General features: G+C 35.3%; 1 protein-coding gene across 1 annotated transcript; it reads left to right on the top strand.

The window, feature by feature from the left end:
• The first annotated feature begins 3,586 nt into the window (after positions 1-3,586).
• Positions 3,587-24,661, top strand: LOC132923379 (polycomb group protein Psc-like). The gene is made up of 9 exons (XM_060987352.1): positions 3,587-4,120; positions 9,837-9,963; positions 13,430-13,526; positions 13,613-13,765; positions 18,767-18,827; positions 18,944-19,042; positions 20,672-20,752; positions 20,861-23,199; positions 23,894-24,661. Exons 2-9 carry the CDS (start codon positions 9,849-9,851, stop codon positions 23,943-23,945), a joined length of 2,997 nt encoding a protein of 998 aa, XP_060843335.1. The 5' UTR covers positions 3,587-4,120; positions 9,837-9,848; the 3' UTR covers positions 23,946-24,661.
• Positions 24,662-25,080: the final 419 nt, after the last annotated feature.

The raw sequence follows: 25,080 nt of genomic DNA, 5'->3' as shown, positions 1-25,080 counted from the left end.
AAATAACATGTAATAATTTATATATGAATTTAAAATGCGAGTTTTTATGTATTAATCCTCTATCTATATACTTTATAGTTATATTAGGTACTACCTAATATAAGATACTATATATGGGTTATATCTACTTGTATGTAAATATTGATACACAAAATGTATACAAAGCTTATACTCGCACGAATTATATATGACTACGTGTGAGGTATGACTGTAGATTTAATAATAATATGAATGTAACACGATTGTTGTCTGTAAATTAAACGAAAATACATTTTGATTTACAGCAACGTGGTAATATAATGGTATTATTATCGCAGATATATTATACTTAAACCTTATGAACAGATTTCAAAATGGTTAAAATCATTAAATCAAATAGTATTATTAAAATTAGTATAATTAATAATTATTATAATATTATTTAGTAATACCACTAATACTTAATAGTAATGCATTCTTTATACAGCCGAATACGACGCAATTAAAAACGGGTAGACCATAATTTAAAACTTTAAATAAAACATTTCTATAATATAAAAGTATAATAAAATGTTAATTACTTCAGTTACAAAGTTGAATTTGGTGGTAGATTGTAATTTGTATTTCATAATTACAAACTGATACCTATACTCATTGTCTAGCTGAATTTTGCTAATTTTATACGTGTCGGGAATATTTGATATTTAGTACATGAACTTTGCTATTATATATACCTGAAATAATTCTTATCTGTTTAAATTAATGGTTTGTCACATAGTGCAATCGCGTATATAGTTTGGATAAGTGTATCAGTTTTATAAAGATAATTTGTGGTTCAATTTATCTAGTTTTTATTATAAAACTAACATATTTATAGCCTATATTTATCAACTATGCGGCTTTTACCAAATAATTTTATTCTTATTATCTAAATTCTAAGACTATTTAGAGAAAAATAATTAGTTGATCATTATTCATTAATCATTCTCATTCGTCAACGGCAGCTATATGTATTATTAGTAAAATGATAATAATTATATATTAATATATATGTTATTTCATATTTTTTCAACACAACAACTATATATATTATACTATTTTAAAATGCATGCGCAATATATTTGACATCTTGTGCGCATATTAAAACCAGAAATGATATTGTAATTTGTTAGGATATTGGGGTGTTTATCAAAATATAGGTATAATATACATTATAACACTAAAAACGAAATTAATTAAATTTAATATACCGACAGTTAATTAATATTAGTATAATGTCGGAAATTGGTTAATCTTAAGAGGACGCCGAGGACGCGATACCCGCATGTTACTAATGTAGATCATAGCAAATTTTCGTTCAGCAGAACACATTTTGTGATGTTAGCTTTAATATTTGAGTAAATTTACCTATATTATCAAATTTAAGACCCGTTCACAAGGGCGCGTATCATACGTGATGTATCGTATATACGCGCGCGTTTTTATGTATATGATGTATTTAACCAATATAACCGAAAACGCGCGCGTACGATACGTCGCGTATGATACGCGCCCATATGAAACGGGCCTAAACGTAAGAATATTCTCCAGGAAATATAACATTTTAAACTATTGTATGTATTTTACATAGCTATATATAACTCACTTTAAAATGATAATATCAATAAAAGCATATTATATTTTCTAGATAATATTCTCACCTTTAAATTTGATAATGGGTAAATTTACTCTAATATTAAAACTATAACATCACAAAATGTGTTCTGCTGAACGCAAATATTTACTATATGATGTACGTTTGTAAAACAGAGACAACGCACATGCGGGTATAATGTCCTCTTAATTATTTTGACAAAAATAAAACTATAATATTATTATATGTAAGGTTAACAAAATTTATACATTATTTAGCTGAATAAAGTATAAATACTAAGATAATATTATGTTGTTTTAAAAGTTGTATCTGTTTTCTACAAATTGTAAATACAATATATACCTATTCCTACACACAATTGATATTTGATAAATTTAAAAGGTGTATTGATACTTAAAATCGCAAGTTTATTTAACCATTATACATAATTTATTCATATATACGCGTTGTTTTATAAGTGCTGCAGTCAATATAGATAAAATGTATATGACAGGCACATTTAAATATAAATTAGCAAAACTAAAAACACTACAATAATTTTGTCTATATAGTTGCTGACTATATAATTGTGTATAATATATAGACAAAAGACAACAGCTGGTGATGTAACTCTTTTTTAGACGCCATTATATGTAGATGAAAATATTATCTATGTACGACTATAAAATTGTTTACAATACCTATATATACCTCGTAGCGTTTTTGTATAGGTAGTGAATATTGTTATATTTAAAAGTATATCTAATAAGTACTTACTAAATGCAGTATATTAACCAAGATAAAGGTTCCTATTTATTCATTGTTTAAACGTCCGTATATACTACGTAACTGTATACAAATGTGTTATAATAAGATAAACTGATGAATATATAGTGAATACCTATTAACTCTTGTAGCAAGTTAGGTATATAATCCACTGTCGCAGTTACGCCAAGACGAGATAACCATATATAATATGATGGATATCCGCATGTATACTATACTCGGCGGACAGTGGCATAATATTATCATAAAGAGAGTGGAAAACAATTTAATATAATAATGAAGTCAACATTTTTCATACATACATTATAATATATCACATATCTTTAAGTCCGTCTGTTATATATATATATATATGTTAATATGTATATAAATTTATTTATATTAAATCGTTAGGCTTTCACATATATGTATTTTCGGTATAAATACGATCGGAATAATCTTATTTTTCCGGCCCACGCGCGTTCAAAAGGAGCGTGTATTCGACATAAAAATAAAAATAAAAACAAATATAAAATAAAAACCCCTATAAAACGATTCGATATATCGCGCGCCGTTCATTTTCCTCCTTCCACGCCATTAAATCCATCCCCGTCGCGCGCGCCCCATCGCTGCTGCACGCGGCTCGACCGAGAGGGTGACGACCGCCGCCGCAGGAGAGAGAAGAGCAGCAGCAGCAGCAGCAGCAGCAGCAACGGCGATGGTGAGCGCGAGGGGGTGGATTTCGGCTAAGGGGTGAACCTACGGGGTGTGCGGGTGTGGGACAGACGCGCCGTGAAAAATCATCTCTTCGGCACGAAAAACATATTATTATTATTATTATTATTACTATTATAGGCACGCCGATCGTGCGCGGCGACCAAACGCGGCGGAGGGGTACGTCGCACGCACGCACACCGTCGTCCGTATCCCCACCGCGAGCTGACGTCACGGCCGGCTTTACCATTGGGCACAGGCGTGGCGTCCGCGCCGCCGCCGCCGCCGCCCGCTCGGCCGTCCGGTGGAAAGGGGTTCGATAATGTACTACGCGATGCGCCCGACGGTGGAGGCGGGGGCGGGGTGACCCGACTGCCGCCACCGCCGCCGCGCCCTCCCGCCCGCCGGCCCGTCACCGACGCGGTCGTCGCCGTCGCCGTCGCCGTCGCGGTCGTCGTCGTCGCCGCCGCCGGCAGCGGTCGCGCGCGTCGCCAGTCGCCGTTCGAGAGTCGAGAGCCGCTAACCGTCCGTGCACGTAGTGCGTTGAGTAACCGTCGTCGCTCCGCGAGTTTCACACAGTACGCTCCTCGGCAATAGTGTACGTAAATATCTATATATATATATATATGTATGTATGTACGTGATATTTTTCACGCAGAGCGCCGTCCCGTTGCAGTGCGCATGCGCGCCGTATAACCCACGTCGCAGTGGAGTGTGTGCGTGTGCGGTACAGTGTAGTTTGTCGCGTGCGTGTGCGTCCGTACGTCCGCCGCTGTTCTGCTCCGCAGTGTATTGTGCGTGTGTGAGCGCCGCGTAGCTTTTCGCGTGGTGGAAAGTGTAGTGTGCGCGCGCCCGCCACGTTGCCGCCGCCGCCGCCGCTTCGTCTACAGCACGTCCAGCCCGCCCGGCAACGTTGCAATGTCACGCCGCTGAACGTCGCCGTGCGTTACAACGATATTGTGCCTATATATACCTGCCTACGATATATCGTAGTATTACGATAATATATTATTATACGACTGATAACAGGTAATATTTATTTAACGACAATATTAAATATTATTATCTCGTTTTGTTTTTTACTATTATTCTTTTAGCATATTATTATTATAAGCACACGAACGTATATTTTAATATTATATGTGGTATGACATTATACAACGTACACATTGTGATGCGCGTGTACATGACTTGTCTTATCAGTCGACCGGAATTCCGATCGACCGATTTATGTGTCGTGTCGTGCCTCTCCCTCGACGACGTCAAAAACACCCTCCGGAACGAGTGCAGGGGGACTATTGTTGTATAGTGTATTTTTTTTTACACACTCGTTTCGTACGCCGTGAGGAAACGAAACCCTTTTCATTCGGGGAAGTACAATAATATCATCTTTGTGTAGTCAAAGACCGTCCGCCCGAGTCGTCGGCGTTATCGATCGCGTTACGCCGCCCGGCGAATACAAATACACGAAGGAAAAAAAAGGTCGCTCACACTTGTTGCTCTCTAGGAAGTCGTCGCACCCGGTGCCGGTCGTTCCGCGAGTGGGCGCTGTGCGCAAGTGTGCTGCGGCGGGCGCTATACGATCAATAACGCGGCGGCCGAATTTTCCGGCGCGCGGGAAACTACAAAGACGTGACGCGCGCCTGGTTGGTAACACTGCGATCACGCCATTCGCGCTGGCCGCGTTAAACGGCTCAAATGCCGGAGACTTGATTTAGAGACCCGTTGCAGCTGCAGGTGGAATTCGAAAGTTTGAATCCGCATACGAAACGATTTCAATATTGTTTTTCGCGTACAAACCTGTACGAATTTGTCGAGCACTTGTTCGAGTATACCTAAAGACACTGTCAGTTCATAGTCGTCGCTTAACACGGAAAGTCAACGGTGTACGAGTGACGGGGGGGAGGGATGGGTGCGTACAAAAAATTCACCAGCAGAAACGCGACCGGCAAACGATAAAGAAGAAGAATGGATAACGTGAAAAAAAACCGACGTTGTGGTTCCATGGGAACGACCGCCGTCATGGGTGTTGGTCACGGTTTATATTATTATTATGTGTGTGTGTGTGTGTTATTACAATGCATCGCCACAGCAGTAGCCCAATCATCCCGATTGCGGAACGATGATAATAATATTATTACTATTATTTAAAAGAATAATTCAAAACACCGTCCCTCTGCCGCGCGAACGATGTCGGCGGTCAACGCACGCCGCATACACAGCATACATACGTATATATATATATATACGAATCGCCGGCCCAGCAAGTATAATATACCCGTTCACGACTGACGTTGAAATCGCTGTGTGGAATCGTTTATGACGAGCGCGCTGATGTACCCGAGACACACGGAACGACTGTAATATACGACTTACGGTTTATTTTTCAACCGCCAAAAAAACCGTTTGAGGTTATACGGACGACGGGCAACCCGACCGTGCTTGCAGTTGTGTGCGTGTAATTACGGTGTGCTATTTGTAAGTTTAACGGACCAAGACGCGCTCGGCGACGGGTATATAATAATAATAACAATATCATAGTGGTCTACGACGAGGTGTGTGTGGGGGGCGGCGGTCGTCGATTAATAAACCGACGATTGGAATACATTAATATGACGCAATCCGATCTATCCGCGCCCGGCGGAGGTGGTAAAAGAAGGATAGGTATATAATATCATTGCCGTCGTAGAGAATATACACGGACGGTGTACGTATAATATGTATATCACACTCGGCGATACATATATACCATAACGTTGTATACGTATATATTTCGCGCGCTGGCAACCGATAATAAATCGCACGTGGCGCTCCGAGTACATAAATCGACGTCGTCAACTCTCTCCCCCCGACCGCGTCATATTATTATATATTGTTTTATGTAGACGGTGTGCGCGCCACCGATACCGTTCCCGTGGGTATATCGTCGTAACTATTACCGTGTTTCGGTTAATAAGTATACACACTACACGTGTACACACACAATATCATTACACTTCGCGTATCGAAAATGTGTCCTCGTCGACTCGGACTGCAGACGCTGCGAACGGGGGTGGGTTACTTGCACGTCAGCTGTTGAACGTATATAATAGTACATTATTGTTGATATACCTGCTATTGTTATACGTTTAGTACTACCCAATTGTTGTGGTAGCCAATAGGTGTGCAATAAATAACGTTTTTATATCTATTGACATGTATTTATATCATTATACAATTTCTATTATGCGTGGACACAGCTATAATTTTCCGGCCTTGACATGTATTATTGCGTTTACAATACTGCGATTAAAGGGCTGGCTACTACTTTCGTCCCCGAAAAGAGTACATTTTTTCAGGTAGTAAATTCAACTGGTAACTCGCGTCCCATTTTGAGGACACAACTCGACCATATTCTTCTTCATATACCTGCCATAATAGTCGTGACCAAGTTGCGTCTATAAATATTATAATAATAATATCTTGTGTTAAAGTCTGCGACTAACGATAAAATATTATCAGCATTTACGCACTTAATAAAATAGATACAAGAATACGTACCATGATCATGTCGCCCAACAATTTATAAGTTCTATTTATAACACCGATTGCTTTAAAAAACTTTATAGTGTTATAATTGACGATTATATCAATTTTTATTAATAATAATTATTATTTTTGAACTAAGCAAAATTGTTTTAGTATGGTTTTTTTACATAATCTGTAAATAGTTTGTATAATTTTATATTTATTTAAATTTGATACGATAATGTAATATATAATACAAACAAATTTACCTAGTGGAATTATATGCAAATAATCTATTCTGTTATAAAATAGTTTGTAATAATTAATTTTGGCTATGATTATACTTTACGACGCAACAAGGCTATAAAAAGTTACTTTTGTACGCAAATAGGCTTGACTCTTATTGAACTTTTTTTGTTGGGACGCAAATCGCCTACTGATAATAATGCAAGTAGTATATGCACCGGATCGAAGAGCATGCCAAAGTGGTCACATGCGATTATAAGGTCGTGGTATCCTCGCAACTGGTGATATTAAATAATAATAATATAGAGTTTCATATAGAAATCGTAAACCGTAACCACAACCGCATACTACAACCATTATATGATGGTAACTATAGTAGACAGTATACTGTCTATACAATATATTATCTATGGTATAAACACTATAAACCTGATGGCCAGCGACTATCTGGTTACATGCGCTAAAACCTACTTTTTCCGAGAAAAAAAAATAAATACGATTCTAGTAGACACACCCTCGTATACCCCGAATGCTCGTCCTGATGTACGCTTTATCGTCTTCACTTGAAGACCGCGAATATAATAAATACGACGCGTAGATAACGCGTAAACTCCTATCGATCTCTCTCGAGTCACTTGACGTCGCCCGCCGCAGGCCACCACCACCACGCAGTGTCGCGGTGGTAGTGTTGGTGACAATAACAGCGTGTGCGTTTAACGATGATTTATGTGCAGGCGGCGGGGGCGTTAGCGATTTTAGGTAAAACCGACTTTTCGGTGGGCTGCCACCCCCTTCGGTAATGCGATTAAATAAAAGGCTATATAATAATACTTTTACTCTGCGACCCTATATACTCGGCGCCGTCGTCGTCGTCGGCGGGGCGTTAATCCAATTTTGTTTTGTTTTTGTTACACTGCAGTGTGGTGGCAGAGGTGGAAAGAAGAGGAGGAGGACAAGTGGGCATCACACGAAGAGTTAATATTTTCTATGGTTTTTTTTATCCTTCAGTTAAAAAAAAAAATACAGTTTAAACCCAAATGGAACTTAAACACCACGTAACTCGGCAATTGATTTTGTTTTAATGTTATTAAAGAAATTAAATTACCTATTACAGTACCTATACTTTATAGCTATATCTATATAAACTTGTCGATTATACCTACATGTTCTTATTTTTTTTTTCATTTATATTCTTATATCTTTAACTACTATTATATAATGTTACAAATAAATACGATAGCAATGCACATTTAATAACTAATCTATTATACATTTTTACACTTCTGACTTCATATAATTATTGATTATGAATGCGCATGTATAATATTTTTTTTAACCTATTTGAACCATAGAGTCTTGACGGTTGTTATTTTTTAGTTTAAAATATACGAACTTATTACTTATTAATATTTTATTAAAAAATAATAACGCAGTAAATATAAATATTATGATTGGATTTATCATTTATTTTTTGTCTATCTGTCACTTTGATAGATGGATCTAATTGTAATATAATGTGAGATGCATCAGTGATGCGTATGTCCTAAAAACGACCCTATTCATAAAGATGGACAAGGGTTGTAATTTTTATGTAATAAAAATCTTCCAAGTTCCAAACGACATGTCAAAAGCAATTTTACTGGTTTCATTTATTCGTTATTTCGTTCCATCATCATTATTAAAATGGTTCCGGGCAAAAACTCTGAGATCGAGGGGGGATATTTCAGACTCCGGCTTGTGGTTTTTCAAGAATATAATGGGAACTAATTGTATAAAATAAAAAGTTAAAGGGAAAATGCTAATATATATGGTATGTACATTGTACACATATTTTTTATTGGCGCTCATTTTTAAGAAAAAAAAAGATACACGATAAAGAAAAATATGTATTATGTTTTCTTAACGGTTCGTTAAACTATATATGTTTTTACAACCACCGCTACTTGTGTTTTTCACTATACAGAACATCGTTTACACGTTTTAATGAAATGAATCATTGATCCCCCGTCGTGTTTGTCGCCTCGCCCCCATTCGTTATTTCGTTTCCCTGGGGTTTCGCGTGTACGTCTTTGTGTGTCTTACCGCTACTCTGAGCACAAAGAGTCCAGAAAATCTTCCGTCTTATATTCAGACGGTTTTTTTTCTTTATCAAAGCGTTTTGATCAATTCATATTTCCGCGCAGCCTAAGACATGTTTAATGCATAAAACTTTTACAGCTAAAATAATGAACGTTTGAAAGCGGTCTATATAATATATATATAGTATCCTTGTTATTAATCGCATTTAGGTATACCCAACAATTATAATTTATCAGAAAATAGTGCGTATATATATATATATAGCTTTAGAAATACTTTTGTTTTACAATTTAAAGTTAGTATAGTTAGGTACCTATATGAATACATTTTATACGTATACGTATTTTACAAAGTTATAATAACATATTTAAAGAGTAGGACCTACTTAAAAAGTATGAATTCAAAGCAATTTGTGATAATAATGTATAATAACTTATAATAATAAATTATTGTAAAAATATGCTAATATTAAATATATATATATATTTATTACTATATATCATAAAATGTTTTTAACTATATTATTACTTTCATATAGTTTTATAAAATTTGTATATTTACAAATTACGATTGATTTTTATCTGGTGACTTGTGTTGCATCATAGCTTAATAATAATAATAAAACTACCTACCAGTTTCCCCATGAATACTTATTGTGACGTTCTAATGAATACTTGTTATGGTCCACAGTCTATATACTATCTTACAATAGATCGGGGATGAAACCTTCGTATGACCGATGTATTATATAATATATGCTTTAGATTAATTTTAAAAGTCATCATCAAAAATATTATACATAGGTTTTATGAATAGTTTGTTTGGGCGTACAGAGTTACAGTCACGAACTCATGAACGTGTCAAATTTGTTTAACAAAAATATTTACTCTGTTTTTTTTATCTTCCCTTACAGAGAGTGACAGTCATGAAAGAAGAAACACCTCGGACTCTGGTGAAAAGCCTGAACCCGCATTTAGTATGTGTCCTATGCGCTGGCTACTATATCGACCCTACAACAATTGTGGAGTGCCTTCATTCATGTAAGTATTTTTTTTTTCTTCTCTGTATTATGAACTATGGAAGAGCTTACAACTTGTAAATCATTCTCGGGTGTTTTATATTTTAGATACGCACCGTCGTGCGTACCTACCTCTACTTATATATTATAATAAAATGCACCGGATTATGGCAAAAAGGGTTATCAAATTTATGCGTACACATTTATGAGATTTAATGCACGTGGAGAGCTTGGCAGGCCCGGAAGGCGCGTGTTCATGAAATATTAGTTTGTGTGTGCGTGTGTGTGTGTGTGCTCGCGCGCGTACGTGTGTGTTGGAATAGCTCAGTCACTAATTGCCGACGATTAGCGAGGGCGGCGTCCTCGACATTACTATATGATGTATACGTGAGAAACACACTGAAGATAATGGGTCAAATGCAAGCACTGCACGAACATTTTTCGAAATTGGGTTTATTTTTTTACGCAATTCATACAATATATATTTATTTTTTTTTTGAGTGAACCTTTCCTGTGTAAGATAAACCATGTAGGTGTACATTGTTTATTATTTTTTTTATTTTTATTGCGGATTGTATTGATCTTTGGCGAGTTATTATTATACAACAATTCGTTTTTGTAATAAAATAATCGCTTAACACGTAAAGCATTCGATATAAATTACTGCAGTTCGTATCTTGTGTCTTGAATTTTTCTAGCGATCTATTCATATTAATTATGTACGGCGATATTAATAAAATCGACTGGCTTTTAATATTATTCTTGTGACAAATGAACACTGCGTGTAGTATGCATTTTAAACGGTTTTAACAGCGTTAATTTGAATACATTTGTATACAGTATAAACACGGCTCTCACCGTATCCTCGTCATTCGTAATATACTCGCGTTGTACAATACACACAACTTTAGCGATTTCTATACTTAAGCTGTTTCAAAAACAAAACAAAAAACACGCCACGACGGTATTCACGACTAAGGTCAAATTCATGCAGTGCATAAATTAATTTCATTGTTGGTGCCTGTATTCTGCCTGCACTAGGTATATTGTATTCAACACAAACGTATATAATGTATGGTTTTTAATAACATCATATTCGTATACTTATGTTTTTATTTGGAACGATATACAATGGTACCTATACAATGTGGGTAGGAATTGAGTTGGTTTTTGTTTTCGTATACGGCGAGGCAAAAGGTTAGCGTTGTGTATTCATTTCGAGATTGCGACGCATCATATACGAATGATCAAAAATGTTGTTCATAACGTTTGATGGGTGGCCGATAGCAACGGAGGGAGTAAAGTAAATGAAAGCAGTTCAGCAGTAGTAATAAGCCAAAAAAAAAAAAAATGTCATTAATTTCACCGCGGCGATCTCGGATTATACCTAATACGTTGTGCAGCGCACGCGTAATATGCCTATGATGTTGGCGGCTGCTGTTAATGATCGCGCGTTGCGTCGTTTGGTAACTGCAGGTGGAAAAAATAAAGGAAGATATTTCGGATTCTGTCGTTTTTTCAATTGATAGTACCCCGCCAAGGTCATGTGCCCACGGTCCAACGATCTTCCGATCGTTCAACTGCAGCGACTTTGATGATATTATAATATACATAGTTTCTGTTTATCGTTCCTCACTGCACACTTAGATCCTTCATTAATTTTGCGTAGTTTTTCTTACGATTTTCTAGCTTTGTACCAACTCACAGACATCGCGCACACGTAATTTATATTATCCCGGAAGTTAATATATATATACTCTGCAGCAGTGTCTATGGGGTGTTATATTATGTGTGGAACGACTTGATAACAATATTATACATTTATACACGCCGCGCCGGCACATATAACACGAAATGTTATACATGATAACAACGTCATCGCGTTATCGATGTCTCATTATTTCTGCGGTACTTAATCCACAATTATCATGTGCTGCATTGTTATAATAGGTTATCTGCTGTAATGTGCACAGTATACCCGCGGATCTAATCGTATTCAGTTATCGCGTGTGTGGACTTCGATTGCCGAGGTATATTATTCTATACTACTCTAAAAAAAAAAAAAAAAACAATACAGGTTTTCCAAAAATTTGGAGGGAAGCGGCTCGAAAGAACACAGTGCGGGAAGTAAGCAATGTGGTCGATACGTGCAATGCCTACAGTTATGACTTGCGAAGGTGTTTGTGCATTGTAGTTGCCGTTTTGCCAAGCCGAATTTTCGTCGTTATAATAAGGTGTCTAGCAGGGATCACGTCGATCATTTATAGAGAGGTGTTACTTCTCTCTCTCAAAAAAACTTCCTAATGTCTTGTTTACATTGATTGGTTACCGTACAATTTTTATAAGGCAATTATCTTTTTCAATAAATATGATTTTTCAAAATGTCCCTCATATTTTGTCAACTCTATGTAATATAATTTAGTAATATCTTTTCCATACTCGTGTGACGGAACGATAGACGCGTACATTACGACGTGGTCACGTGAACCGCGAAGCGTGACGATAGTTTACAACAAACATTTTTAATTATGGTTACCTATACCTATATAGGCAGACCCCGGTACAATTATTGTGATTTGCTCTTCTCGACATATCGATGTCGCTGTCGTACTCGGAATCCCGCGGGATCGCGTCTCATGTCGTCCGAACTTCTATGTGCAAGTTGTCCGTATGGCGTATATGCCGTCATAAAATCGTAATTCAATAACCGTGACAAACAGTTGTTTGAGCGTGTTTTAATTAATATACGTTCTGTTAAATTTCTCGTTTCAAACGATCTCGTCATCGACGACTGTGCGTTCTGCGCAGTGCAGCTCGTCGTAATATAAATTATAATGCATATTGCATAATATATAATTCATTATACCATCGTATACGTTACTATATTAGTGTGCAACAGCAACACCGCGGTGGTTATAGTATTTTCGTTTAAACGGATTTCCGTCAATCGTGAATTTAATTTTACAACTTTACACCGATGACTTATTTTTATCCAGCAGGAGTTGGGCAAACAAAGAGGTCCCCAATCGTTCCAGGTCGGGCAGTGTATAGGGTGCCGCGAATTCACGACGTTTCGCCGATAAGCTTGCTATTATCATGTCGAGCTCTGTACGACACAAAGTTATGCACTAATTAGTAATAATGTTACTCGAGGATATTATGTTAACGCGAGCGGGTGCGTTATGTTTTCTTTATCGCACACGTCGAGACGGTGTACGATAATATTGCCGGGAGGGCTTGCATGCCGGTTTCTAGCGGTATCTTTTTGGGATGATAGTATACACACGATGAGGGTGTACCATTCACGACGTATATTATGTATTATAAATAGACGTTGCTCGCTACATCTCTATATACGAACGACTATAAATAACGCTCTGTACCGTCAGTGTTTTCAATATATTATTGTCGTCACCGTTACAAACGTTACCCCATTTATTATTAAAATTATACTTATATACTGATGGCATCTATTTGTTTTTGCACAGTTTGCCGGTCCTGCATTGTCAAGTACTTGGAGACGAGTCGTTTCTGTCCGATATGCGATGTGCAACTGCACAAGACCCGGCCGCTGTTGAGCATCAGGTACGAAACTTTATTATTATTGTTGATTGTGTTTGTACCGCTGTGATTTTTTTAATATGACGTATTAACCTGGTTGTCGTTTGCAGACGGGACAAGATATTGGAACGACTTGTGTACAAAATCGTTCCCGGGCTGCATGCCAAAGAGATGGCCCGCAGAGCATTACCGAACACTGAATTGTATCTATCGCCGGACGACCTCATCAGTCTCGTATTGCAGTACCACATTGAAGACACAAGGTAAATATATTTTTCGTACACCGAAAGACTGCTTTGAAAACAAAACTTATCGAAATAATAGAATTAATGATGCCCCAAACACCATGACACCATCACCTTATATTATACAATTTCTTAGAAATTGATTTTAAACCTTTAACCGTATTACGTTTACTTATATTTTCAATAAATTATTGACCGTGTTAAATAGCCTATACGAATAGAAACAATACGCTTTTACTTTTTAATAGTAATTTTTTGTTTATAAAAATGTATAAAAAAAATACATTGTCGTTATATACACCTAGGTAATAAATATACGTCATGTGGATTAAATCCAATTGATCCATTCTATACTGGTCCAAAGCCAATAATCGTGTATGAATAAAGAATAGAAATGACCCATAGGAATAACTGGGGTGGGTCTGATAATTTGATGTCTGTCAAAAACAATAAAAAATGTGGCCCAGGACACATGCTCCAACAGACTACACGTCATGACTGCTGTGAAAAATAACGATTACCCGCCCACGTCCGTCTATCGTTAGTGCCGGAGGACTTTCACCACAAGACGTGGTTTTGTGGTGCAGTTATAATTAAAAATATCTTAACATTGTGGAATTATGCACATCTTGTAGTCTATAGTTTATACTGATTGCGGTGCTTATGTATCTCGTATAGTCGTAATTTTGTAACATATAGTTTAACTTACATGATTAAAAATGACCGTTTGCATCGATTACTTTAGATCAAATAAAAATAATTCCCACGGTTAAGACTATAAAAGATACATTTATATCCATTTAAAAATATAATATTTACAGGTATTTGCTTTTTTCATTGTTTGATTTATACTTAATAATTTAATATAATTATATCCATAGTTTGGATCGTTAAACTATTATAGAATAATTCATTATGTATTATTTTTTTTATGTTGTATAATATATATATGCATAATTTGAGGAGAAAATATTGAAATTGTATGCATAACGATAAATCATTAATGGCCGTTTTTACTTTTCATCAAGTACGGTCAATCGTCAATATTTCGAGTGTCCACTTCAATGTTTGATAGACATTAAACAGTAATAAATTATGTGCGATTTATATATGAAAATATTATGCGATGATATCGGAAAGTAATTATATTTATTGTAAAGATATACAATATAAATATATACTTACATAATACATTTAGTTTTAACGATAACATCAACAAAGTCGACAATTAAATTTAATAATAAAATATAAGAATTGTCAACATATTAGATACAAGTTAAATCTATATCTATAGTGGCAATAAAGTACGAGTATGTGTGAGATTAAATCGAATACCTTTCTTGTATTTTCTTATGTCTTACTTGTTTAAATTCTTATTTATATCACCACAACGGATAGAAGTTATTGTTTTCACTTCAAGTTTCTTAGTCAAAAAAGTACGTATTTACGACAAAAATGCATAGTAAATACTTTCGTCCGCATTGCTGTAATGCTGTATACTAAATAAAAAATGCATAAACAAGTTTATGACTGTATCGTCGTACGCTATCACAACGACAGACCTTTATGCGATATTGCGGTCGAACTTCCAACATTCTAAATAACGTACACACATCTTATATTTATTGATAATAGATATTAGGTATGTTATATTGGTATTTACCGCGTTATTCTTTAATCACATACCTACACCGTCTTATCCCTTCACTATTGATTATGGAATATAAATTATGCTTGTGGTTAGTATAGCGTGTGGCTGGATTTTATTTCGAGCAGAGTGTTATCAAACACTGCAGCAGTGACCACGGGCGCTGGACTCGTAAGAGGATTCACCCCTTCGCATGTCCTAATCCCAATCGGTTAATTTAAACATCGTTTTACTAAACTTATGCGAGTTATACGGATTAATTATAGACAATCCCTTTGATTTGATATTTTTGTTGTGCATTTCATTATTATTTTGAACTTAACTTCTGTTGTATAAAAATAGTTATTAAAAATGTTAGTATTCAGACGATTATTATTGGAACCAATACGGGACTAGAAAACATTATATTTTTTTATAATATTACTATCATTATTTGGGTTTTTGATACAACGGATACTGTCTGATTCAAAGTAAAACAAAAACCGCGGGTTATTATTATTTGAGATTAAAAAAAAATAATAATAATAATAATAATAATAATAATACCAATGCATAATTAATTCGTGACGATTTTTGTGTATTATGAAGACGACGTGAACGTATCTGTAACTGACTATTGACGAGCATAAACAAAATCAACGACAAAAAAGACGAAAAATACGATTGAAAAAAAAAAACCTATGTTAGTAAAGGGTCCTTTATGTTCGTTCGTACTGTGACCGCAAAGTATAGGAAACACAAAGGAGGGGGAAAAACGTACGCAAACCGCGTGCACTGTCAAACGGAGCGTGTCATGAGTGAATCGGTGCCCACAACAAACCTCGTATATATATACGTACATAATATCTATAATAAACATAATTTACAACAATAAACGGTTTTCTCGCGCTGGTCGAGGGTCAAGTGGCGCGTGACTTGTATATAGCGATGTTTATGCTGTTTTCCTGCAGTTCGTGCAATAACAAGGGTGTCCATAATTTCCGTCGATATTTCAATTTGCGTTTGTACTGAAAACTGAAATGGAAAACTACAATACCCCACACAATTACGGAGCTACGGGTCCGTTGTTCGATCGGAGGCTGTTTTTTTAAACGTTTTTCAGATTTAGGTCAAGATGATTTTTGGTGCGGGATTATAAATTGACAGCCACAAGTCAATAATGTTATCGTGACCTTTTGAAATAATAGTGCTCATATAGTGTGTTATGAGCAAATTTGACGATCGATTACTATATATATATAATATAGTAATGTATACCTAATAGATATTTAATAATTAATAACAATAATATACAGAGTATAATCTGTGCGCGCGGACGTTAACCTTACTCTTATAATATACCATAAATTACCGACACGGGGAAACAAGTAGGTGTAAACTTGTAGTACTCAACACAAATAAAAAATATCTCGAATTCGCAGTCGGGGTTTTCTTGTGCAAGTATTGTTCGCTAAATGTCACTGCCCGGTTAATCGTCGAGGTTTTTATTTGTTACGCTTCGGCAACTGTCTATATTATTGAATCCCGAATGAGACACGCGTACCTACTCGGTGTATTGAGGTCGTCGCGTACAGTGCGGTGGCCGCCGATAGCCTAAAACTAATCGTTGACATCTTGCTGTAGGGAAATTATTTAGGACGAACAGTTAATATATTTTGATGGCATTTTAGAGGTTGTCTTAAGCCACGCGTTTAGGTGCAAATAGAACGTGATAAGTTTTGGTGGTTGGCCAGATTAAAAAAATGAAATACGCAATAACTGGCCCATTACCAATAAACGCATCATTATATGGTCTGCAAATTGTTGATTTTGTTTTGAATCCATTAATCAAATTTAAAGCGTAAACAATGAGTGACTAGTGTATATTCTAGTGAATAAAAAATAACGTTTCTATTGAGTTTCGTATCTGAATACGTAATTATTATATATTATCTCTAATATAAACATTTAGGTATACATGATACCTGGTAACTTTTTTAAATGTAGACTATAGTTATAATGTAATTGAAAACATCTAAAATATAGATTATCCAATACATAGTTGACCAGATATTATATAAATATATTTTTGAAAATATTTCAAAGGAGATTTCTTAATTTATAAACAAGGTATCGCGGTCGCCTTGACATATTAGGTTAATACCTATAAATTAATAATTGTAGTTAACTATTTTCCAGAACCGCTTCATTTATGGTATATATCTACTTTTTTTCATCGCTTTCATCAAATTCATTTTATCTAGTGTGAATGAGTTTACGTGTCGACACTTCAATGATTTAAACTTTTGATCCCATCAGAGCATTTTCGTGACAGATTTTGATTTAAAAATGTGAAAAAAGTATAATGGATGTAGCTATAGTAGTACCGTAGTGATGGTATTAAACTGATACGGATATATGCGTTTTGATTAAAAGTCTTCCAACCCTCTGGGAGCTGTTTTTAAAAAATCGAACACATCGCCCCTCTGATGACGATGTCAGCAATTTATGTACTGAGGGGTTACTGTGCGTGTATAAAAATATATATATAATATCGTGGACGAAACATATTGGGTTTACGTTATTAAACAAATATGTATTTATTCTGAGTGGAGCGTTGTGCCAACGTTATAGAGATGATAAACGTCTGTAATTTATCGGGTCCAGAACAGTAGTCTAGTTTATTTTGACCCGAGGGGCAGTTAGATTAATACCTAGATCTAATATGTACCGATATATTTACGTTTTTATTAACTACAATATTATGCCTTTAAGCTATGCATTTACACGTCAATTTTATTATTATTTATAATGTATGCTCAGTCCGAATTGTAATACTTAAATAATTGCTTTTTTTATATAAAAAATTTAAAAAAATATGTATGTACATCACGACATTATTGAACGCTATATGTTGTTTTATTTTTCTTTGGTCAGACCGGTTGGATGGGTGAGTTGCATCATAGTAATTTATACATATTGACTCTCTTTGATAAATAACACTGTGTTTGTACTTCATAACTACTTACTTACATACTTGTTTGGTTGAGTTAAAACTAATCTAATAGGTGTTAATACAGAATATTTACGCTATTGGTACACACAAGTTATTTTTGACAAGGGAAATGTAATGTTCGTTCGTGCGTAAAAAACCGGAAATGCAATAAATGTAGTGGTCGTGGGCAGTCAACTGAAATCTTCAACCCCAGTCTTGTTATATTGATAAGCCCGTGGGTTTTTGTAGTATATAGTAATGGTCCTTAACCCCCAAGGAATAAATGACTGGTCGTTTGAAACATCAAAATTACAGGTTTCAACCCTCGACACATCTTGTTTTCAAAACTAAAAACAAATCCATTTTCATTTTTATCTTATCTTATTTTTTTTTTCAGTTCTCAAACCGTAGATATTGAAGAGAACGAGACAAATAATGCAGTGAACCAAGATTTAAAGGTAAATAAATTGAGTTGTTATGTAGTGTTATTTTTTGGGATTTGTATTATGTTGTATCGATTTATTTTTACTTTTGTCTAATGAGTATTGTTGAATACATTTTTTTTATTTGACAGGCTGCTCATCAAAAATTCCTCAAATGTCCTGCTGCTGTTACTGTAGAACACCTAAAGAAGTTTTTAATACTGAAATATAATTTAACCGACCAACACCAGGTAATAAATTTATAAATATTAAGTACGCATCTATTATGTAGGGATTCAAATGTAAATTAAGAGTAAATAGTCCACATTGTAGATTACAGTCATTGTAACTTTATCCAATGTCCATTTATTATTTTTCATTATGAATACATATATTAGTGTATTTAATTAAGTTTAAATATATAATATCAACAAATTTAAATTTGTTTTTTTTCATAGTTTTAATTTAACCCTACAATGCACACATTAATATTTACATCCAAATTTTGACTTGAAAAAATATTTTTCTGATGTAATATGAGTCAAATAACTCCAAAAAAATATTTTTAACTTCTAATTATAAAATTTGAATACAGGAATCCATCTTTTTTAAATGTATCATACATGATACACTGTGCAGCTTAGACTTGAAAAATACTATATATACCAATATTTTAATATAATGTGTTTGGCTATAAAAATACATGTTAAATGAAAAAAATGAAATTTATTCAATCAAATACAAATTAAAATAAAACAATAAACTTTTTATATAAATAACATCCTTAAAAAAAACAATATACTTATCATATAAGTAACATAATTAAATGGTTCAGGACAGAAATTTGGTTCTTTCCAATTTAATTTTGATAATTTATTTTTTAAAAGTTTCTGTTCATCTTTAGATCTACTTTGTATGGTTACATTATTTGGTTGATTTTCAGTAGGTAAGTTATAAGTACTTTCTGACCTTTCAGTAAAATCTAGCTGGGTTTCACCAAAATCTACTGGTAAATTGATAATATCTAAGTCATTTGTAACTTCATTGTCATTATTTATTATTAAAGGAATTTCATCATTATCAAACAATTCAACAATATCATCTAAATAATTTAAATTAACACCAATTAAAATTAAAGTTAAATTAAATAAATATAATACAAAATAAATCATTTACTTAAGTCATCTAAATCTTCTATATCAGACCCATCTTGGTCATCATCACTAATATTCCAATCTAACAGTTCAACTAATTCCTCATCAGTTAAGCCTTTTTTTAATACTCTCATTTCTAAATAAAATAATATTGTAAAATATAAATAATACAATTATAAAAATATAGGTAAATATGTAAGTCCAAGTATGTCATTACTGCACAGTGTATCACAGGTGATACATTTAAAAACATCCGAAAATAACTGTATACTTACTACTAATTTGGGTTTCAACAACAAAAACGTTAAATACAGATGTTATACACAATTTATAAATATTTTTTAAGCATTCAATAACATTGTAAACCAAAAATATATGATTTTTAAAAATCACTATTCTAGATTTTTTATCACTGATTAATTTTATCAAAAATCGTGGTATCATTCAATTTGGCGGTTAAGAAGTATAGATAATATAATCTCTAGAAATATATAACAAAGATAACAAGACAACTACCAACATATTAACTGTTGATAAATAGCAGTAATCACTATATGTTTTAGTTGTATCACAGGTGATACAATGTGCAATGTAGGGTTAAGTAAACCATGCCTCCTCATGTAGAAAAATTTATTTAAATCAAGTCTCTAGTGTTTATAAACAAATAAATAATTTAACTCAATATATAGAGATAAATTATTGTAATTTGATTAATTTACGTTACAGGTGGACATTTTTCATGCTTCTGAAAATTTATCCGATGATTTATCTTTAATAGACATTGCATACTGCTTCGAATGGAAACAGGTAATATAGTTAATTTATAATTTGTACTTATACGTATTATCTAGTTTCGACTTATGTCGATTTGGTTTTTGAATATTAAGATTCCATAGTTTCATTAATTATTTCCAGACCGCACCGATGGAATTATGTTTCCAAATCCTAGAAAAGTCTACTATTGCTGTTCCAATTACAGAAGAAGTAGAGTTGATCGAAGATGTCGATATGGACGAAGATTCGCACAGTGTAGCCTCTTCTTTACCATTTTTGTCATCTAAAAGTATTTCTGAAAGCGGCGATGATTCAAACACAAGCTTGGATTCAAAGCCTTTATTTGAAAGACTGAAGTCAGAAAAGATTTACCGAAAGAGAAAGAGAGATCGCGTAATCTCTGATGAAGAACCAGAACCAAAAAAGAGCCTGTTTGACACTCTCCTACAAAGTACAACCAATAATAACGAAAATGAGGATAAGGATTTCCAAGAGTCAGATGAAGACTATTCTAAGTATGAACAAGATATTGAAGAGATTATCGAGGAAGATGACGATGATGACATCGGTCGTTTAAGGATATCGTCAAATATATCCGAAGATGAAGTAAATAATGACGAAACGACTAGTCAAATGTTTGTTATCGATGAAGCTATTGAGGAAGTTCCTGAAGAAGAAAAATTTGAAAAAGTAGTTAAAGAAAAGCATTGGAAATCAGAAGGACGAAACAAAAGAAAGAGTAAGAAAGCAAAACACCATCATCACCACAAACGAAGACTGTCACAATCACCTCCTCCGTCAGCTACCATCGTACACTCACCTGATAGAGATATAATGAAGTTAAAGGTAAAACTAAACACATTGCCAGGATATCGACACAAGGACGATAAACATCACAGGCATACCAAACACTACAACGGTAGCGCTTCGTCAGCGTCCTCGATTGTGTCATCCCCTGGCAGATCGTCTTACAAAGAAGACGACTCTGTACTCTCGGAACAATCTTGCGACAGTGTTGCTTTACCCAAAAAATCTCGGGAAGAAGTTAAATTACCGGAAGAAAAGCAGAATGTCGGAGATGTTCGAAAATCTCAAATGTCTCGATCTTCTTCACAGACCGTAGTCGATTCTCCCAGATGTGAGGCTGTGGCTAAGGAACCATTGCAACAAGTTCGAGCTATACGAACCAAACCCAAACCGGCCGTAGAACAACAATCTAACGCCGAACCATCACACAAAATGATCATAATGCCTCCGTCGTCGATCACGGTCAGCATTATAACAGCTGAAGAAAAGTTGAAGATGGAAAAGGACAAGACGCTCATGTTAACAGGTAATCATGACTATGAAAACAAACGACCATCGTTGGAAATTGTTCGTGTCAATGGTCCTCCTACTACTCCTCCAATAACCGTCGAAGTTCCCAAATCCAGCCCCAAGCCCAAAGAACAGCACGAAGAACAACCCGCACCACCTAGACCAAAGACCAAGAAGCCAGTGCCCGCGGTTATTCCCATAAAATCTGCCAAACCGTCGATAACCATCATACCGCAAAATCGAAGTCCTAGCAACAACAACAACAATAACAACATCAACAACAACGGGAACAGCAACGGTACCAAAGTCGAAGAAATTAAGACAAGCGTGACGATCTCGTTGGAAAACGGATCTCACAACGACTCGGCGTTAGATTTGTCCGGAAAATCGTCCAGGAAAGACGGTGGGCCACAGTATACCACAGTCAACAAAAACAATAACAACAATAACACCAACAACAACAAGGGTATATCGTCCTCACACGCAAACGGTGGTGGAGGCCAATACGAGCCTCCTAGCATGCGGAACTTGATGACACTTTCGGACACCGCAGTACACATTAGAAACATGATGTCCAATTCATCGCCGTCGCCGTCTAGTAAAGAACAGCAGATGCAGCAGCAGCAGCAACAGGACGCGAAGAAACGGTATAGCAACCACCATCACCACAACAACAACAACAACAACAACCACGGCGGAAACGGATCGTGTTCGCCGAAACGTCACAACGGAAATGTACCGCTCCGGATTCCCGTACCACCGACTTCCGGTTCGTTCGCCAAGGCGTCCGTCGCTGCCGCCTCTCAGAACAAACCTTTAAAATCGTCGGTGGCGTCTCGCGCTTCCGACACGAAACCCAAACACGGGCCCCCTAACCAGGCCGTCCGACACATTCCTAACCCGTCGGTGCTGTTGTTCCGGCACCACCAACAGCATTTGGCGCAGTTTGCGGCCGCCGCGGCCAATGCCGCAGCCGTCAATAACAACAACAACAACAACAACAACAAGAGACCAAACCCACCGATGCCAACAGCATCCCGGATACCACCGCACCCAATGCCGGCCGCCATACCACTACACACCATCAGGAAAATGGAAAATCTGACCAAGAACATCGAGAAGGTCGCCGCGGGGCTTTCGGTCAAGGCCAACGCGCTTTACAAGTAATTTAAAAACCGTTTATATTTTTTTTTTCTTCTACGTCTTTCGCTATACTTTTTCTTTTACCTTCCAACCATTAAAAGGCATCTCTCTGTATATATCGTGATAAATTACGGCGATCTTCATCGTAATTTTATTTTTTTTCTCCGCAAAAGTCCCTCAACAGACGGTTTCTGACCATTTATTTCTGACGAATTTATTCTTGTACTTTTTTAACGTGAGATTTTAATTTTTGTTTCTTTTTATATCATTTCGTTCCGACAAAATAAAAACACTGTTATTAGCACATTCCTATATAATATAATATCGTAACGTCTCCGAAGACGTGACTAGCCTGTTTACCGTACAAAGCGATGCGTATGTGTACGTACGTGTCCGCGTGCCTTGATACGTTGTCGAATCGATCTCTGTGCAAAATAACAATAATTCCGTTATTATTCAGTCGGATTGATTTTTCGGGTTAAAATATTTCTTTCGTTCCGTGACTAGTATTAAATGTTAGGTTGCTCACGAATATCACATTATGTCGCTGTTACGAAAACTGTTTTCGTGTTTCCGTCTTCTGTTATTGGAAAACAATAAAACCAATGCTTCGTTTCGTTTTCGTCGGGGATGATGCCTTAAATATATCTATTCTTTTTTAACTGCAAAATTCTATACCACGAATATATTTCAATAGTGTGTGATATTTATTAGGCAAAATTTCATCGAGAACGGCGGACGCGCACGCTTAGAACTCCCGAGTTGAAGTACTATAAATGCTACTACGTTCAGTGGCAGTACCACCTACCGGTGAATTATTAGTTTTATTATTAAATTACTATATTATCTATTATTATTTTTATTATGATATCTTAAGTCTATTGTAAACAAACTATGTTTTTTCCATTGTCGGGCTAGACTGACAATGCGCCGGGCAAATTGCAATATCCATTGATGTTTATTATTTATTTATTTATTTATTATTATATAATCCACCGCGTTGTTGAAGACGACCCGCATTATTAATAAGAGGATGGTACAAATGTTTAAATAATATTTTATCGGTGGGAGGGGGGGTTAACCTCTTATATTGTAAATTTATAAATTTATAATATATTTTATTGAGGTTTATTATTTAATTGTTAGATGTAGACTGATTGTAATTAAGAACATTTTTTTATGTCGATAAAAACATAAAATAACGTTTACCTATGTACATATGTATAATACTTTTAGTTAAATTAATAAACCATTATTTTATTCGTATTATTTATAATACATAGACGGGTTAGATTAATTTATTATACATACTTATATTAAGTCATAATACTATTTGGATTTAATATAATTTATTGTATTATGTAATTGCTGTAGCGATAATTTTAATAATATCACTTATGTACTATTTTTAGCATTAAGTATTCAATAGTAATGTATTGTTGTGTGTAAATAATATTAAAAACAATTGATTTTCTTTGTTAATACGACGTGTTGTATATCTACATCGACGCAAACCTTTTTTCCGTTCATTTGTATTTCCTATGATTTCAAACTAAAACCTAATTCGCTTATCTCTATGTGAAACATGCGGCGATAACACTTACGTCAATGACGTGTCCGAAATGCTGCCCTACGTCTCCCCCAGTCGAATGGACGAACATTAAATCGTCAGTTGACGAAATAAACAGCTCATCTGTAGTCTTTATGTACAAGTGTGCAACCCCTCGCACACGCTGCATAACTATGAGATCAGTAAAGTAGGTTTTTCCAGTAAGTAAGTGCTGCGTGTTTGAATCTCTGCAAGCCGCCGCCGTCAGATGTTCACTGACGAACAGAACGATTCTTACCGGAACATCGCCTCCCTTTGCGGCAAACGTGCAACGAAGCGCGCGTGTATCGCG

The sequence above is a fragment of the Rhopalosiphum padi genome, chromosome 1 (genome assembly GCF_020882245.1).
Source record: "Rhopalosiphum padi isolate XX-2018 chromosome 1, ASM2088224v1, whole genome shotgun sequence".
NCBI classification, from domain to species: Eukaryota; Metazoa; Arthropoda; class Insecta; order Hemiptera; family Aphididae; genus Rhopalosiphum; species Rhopalosiphum padi.
The sequence above is the reverse complement of the archived record's forward strand: the minus strand, read 5'-3'. Positions and strand labels throughout refer to the sequence as shown.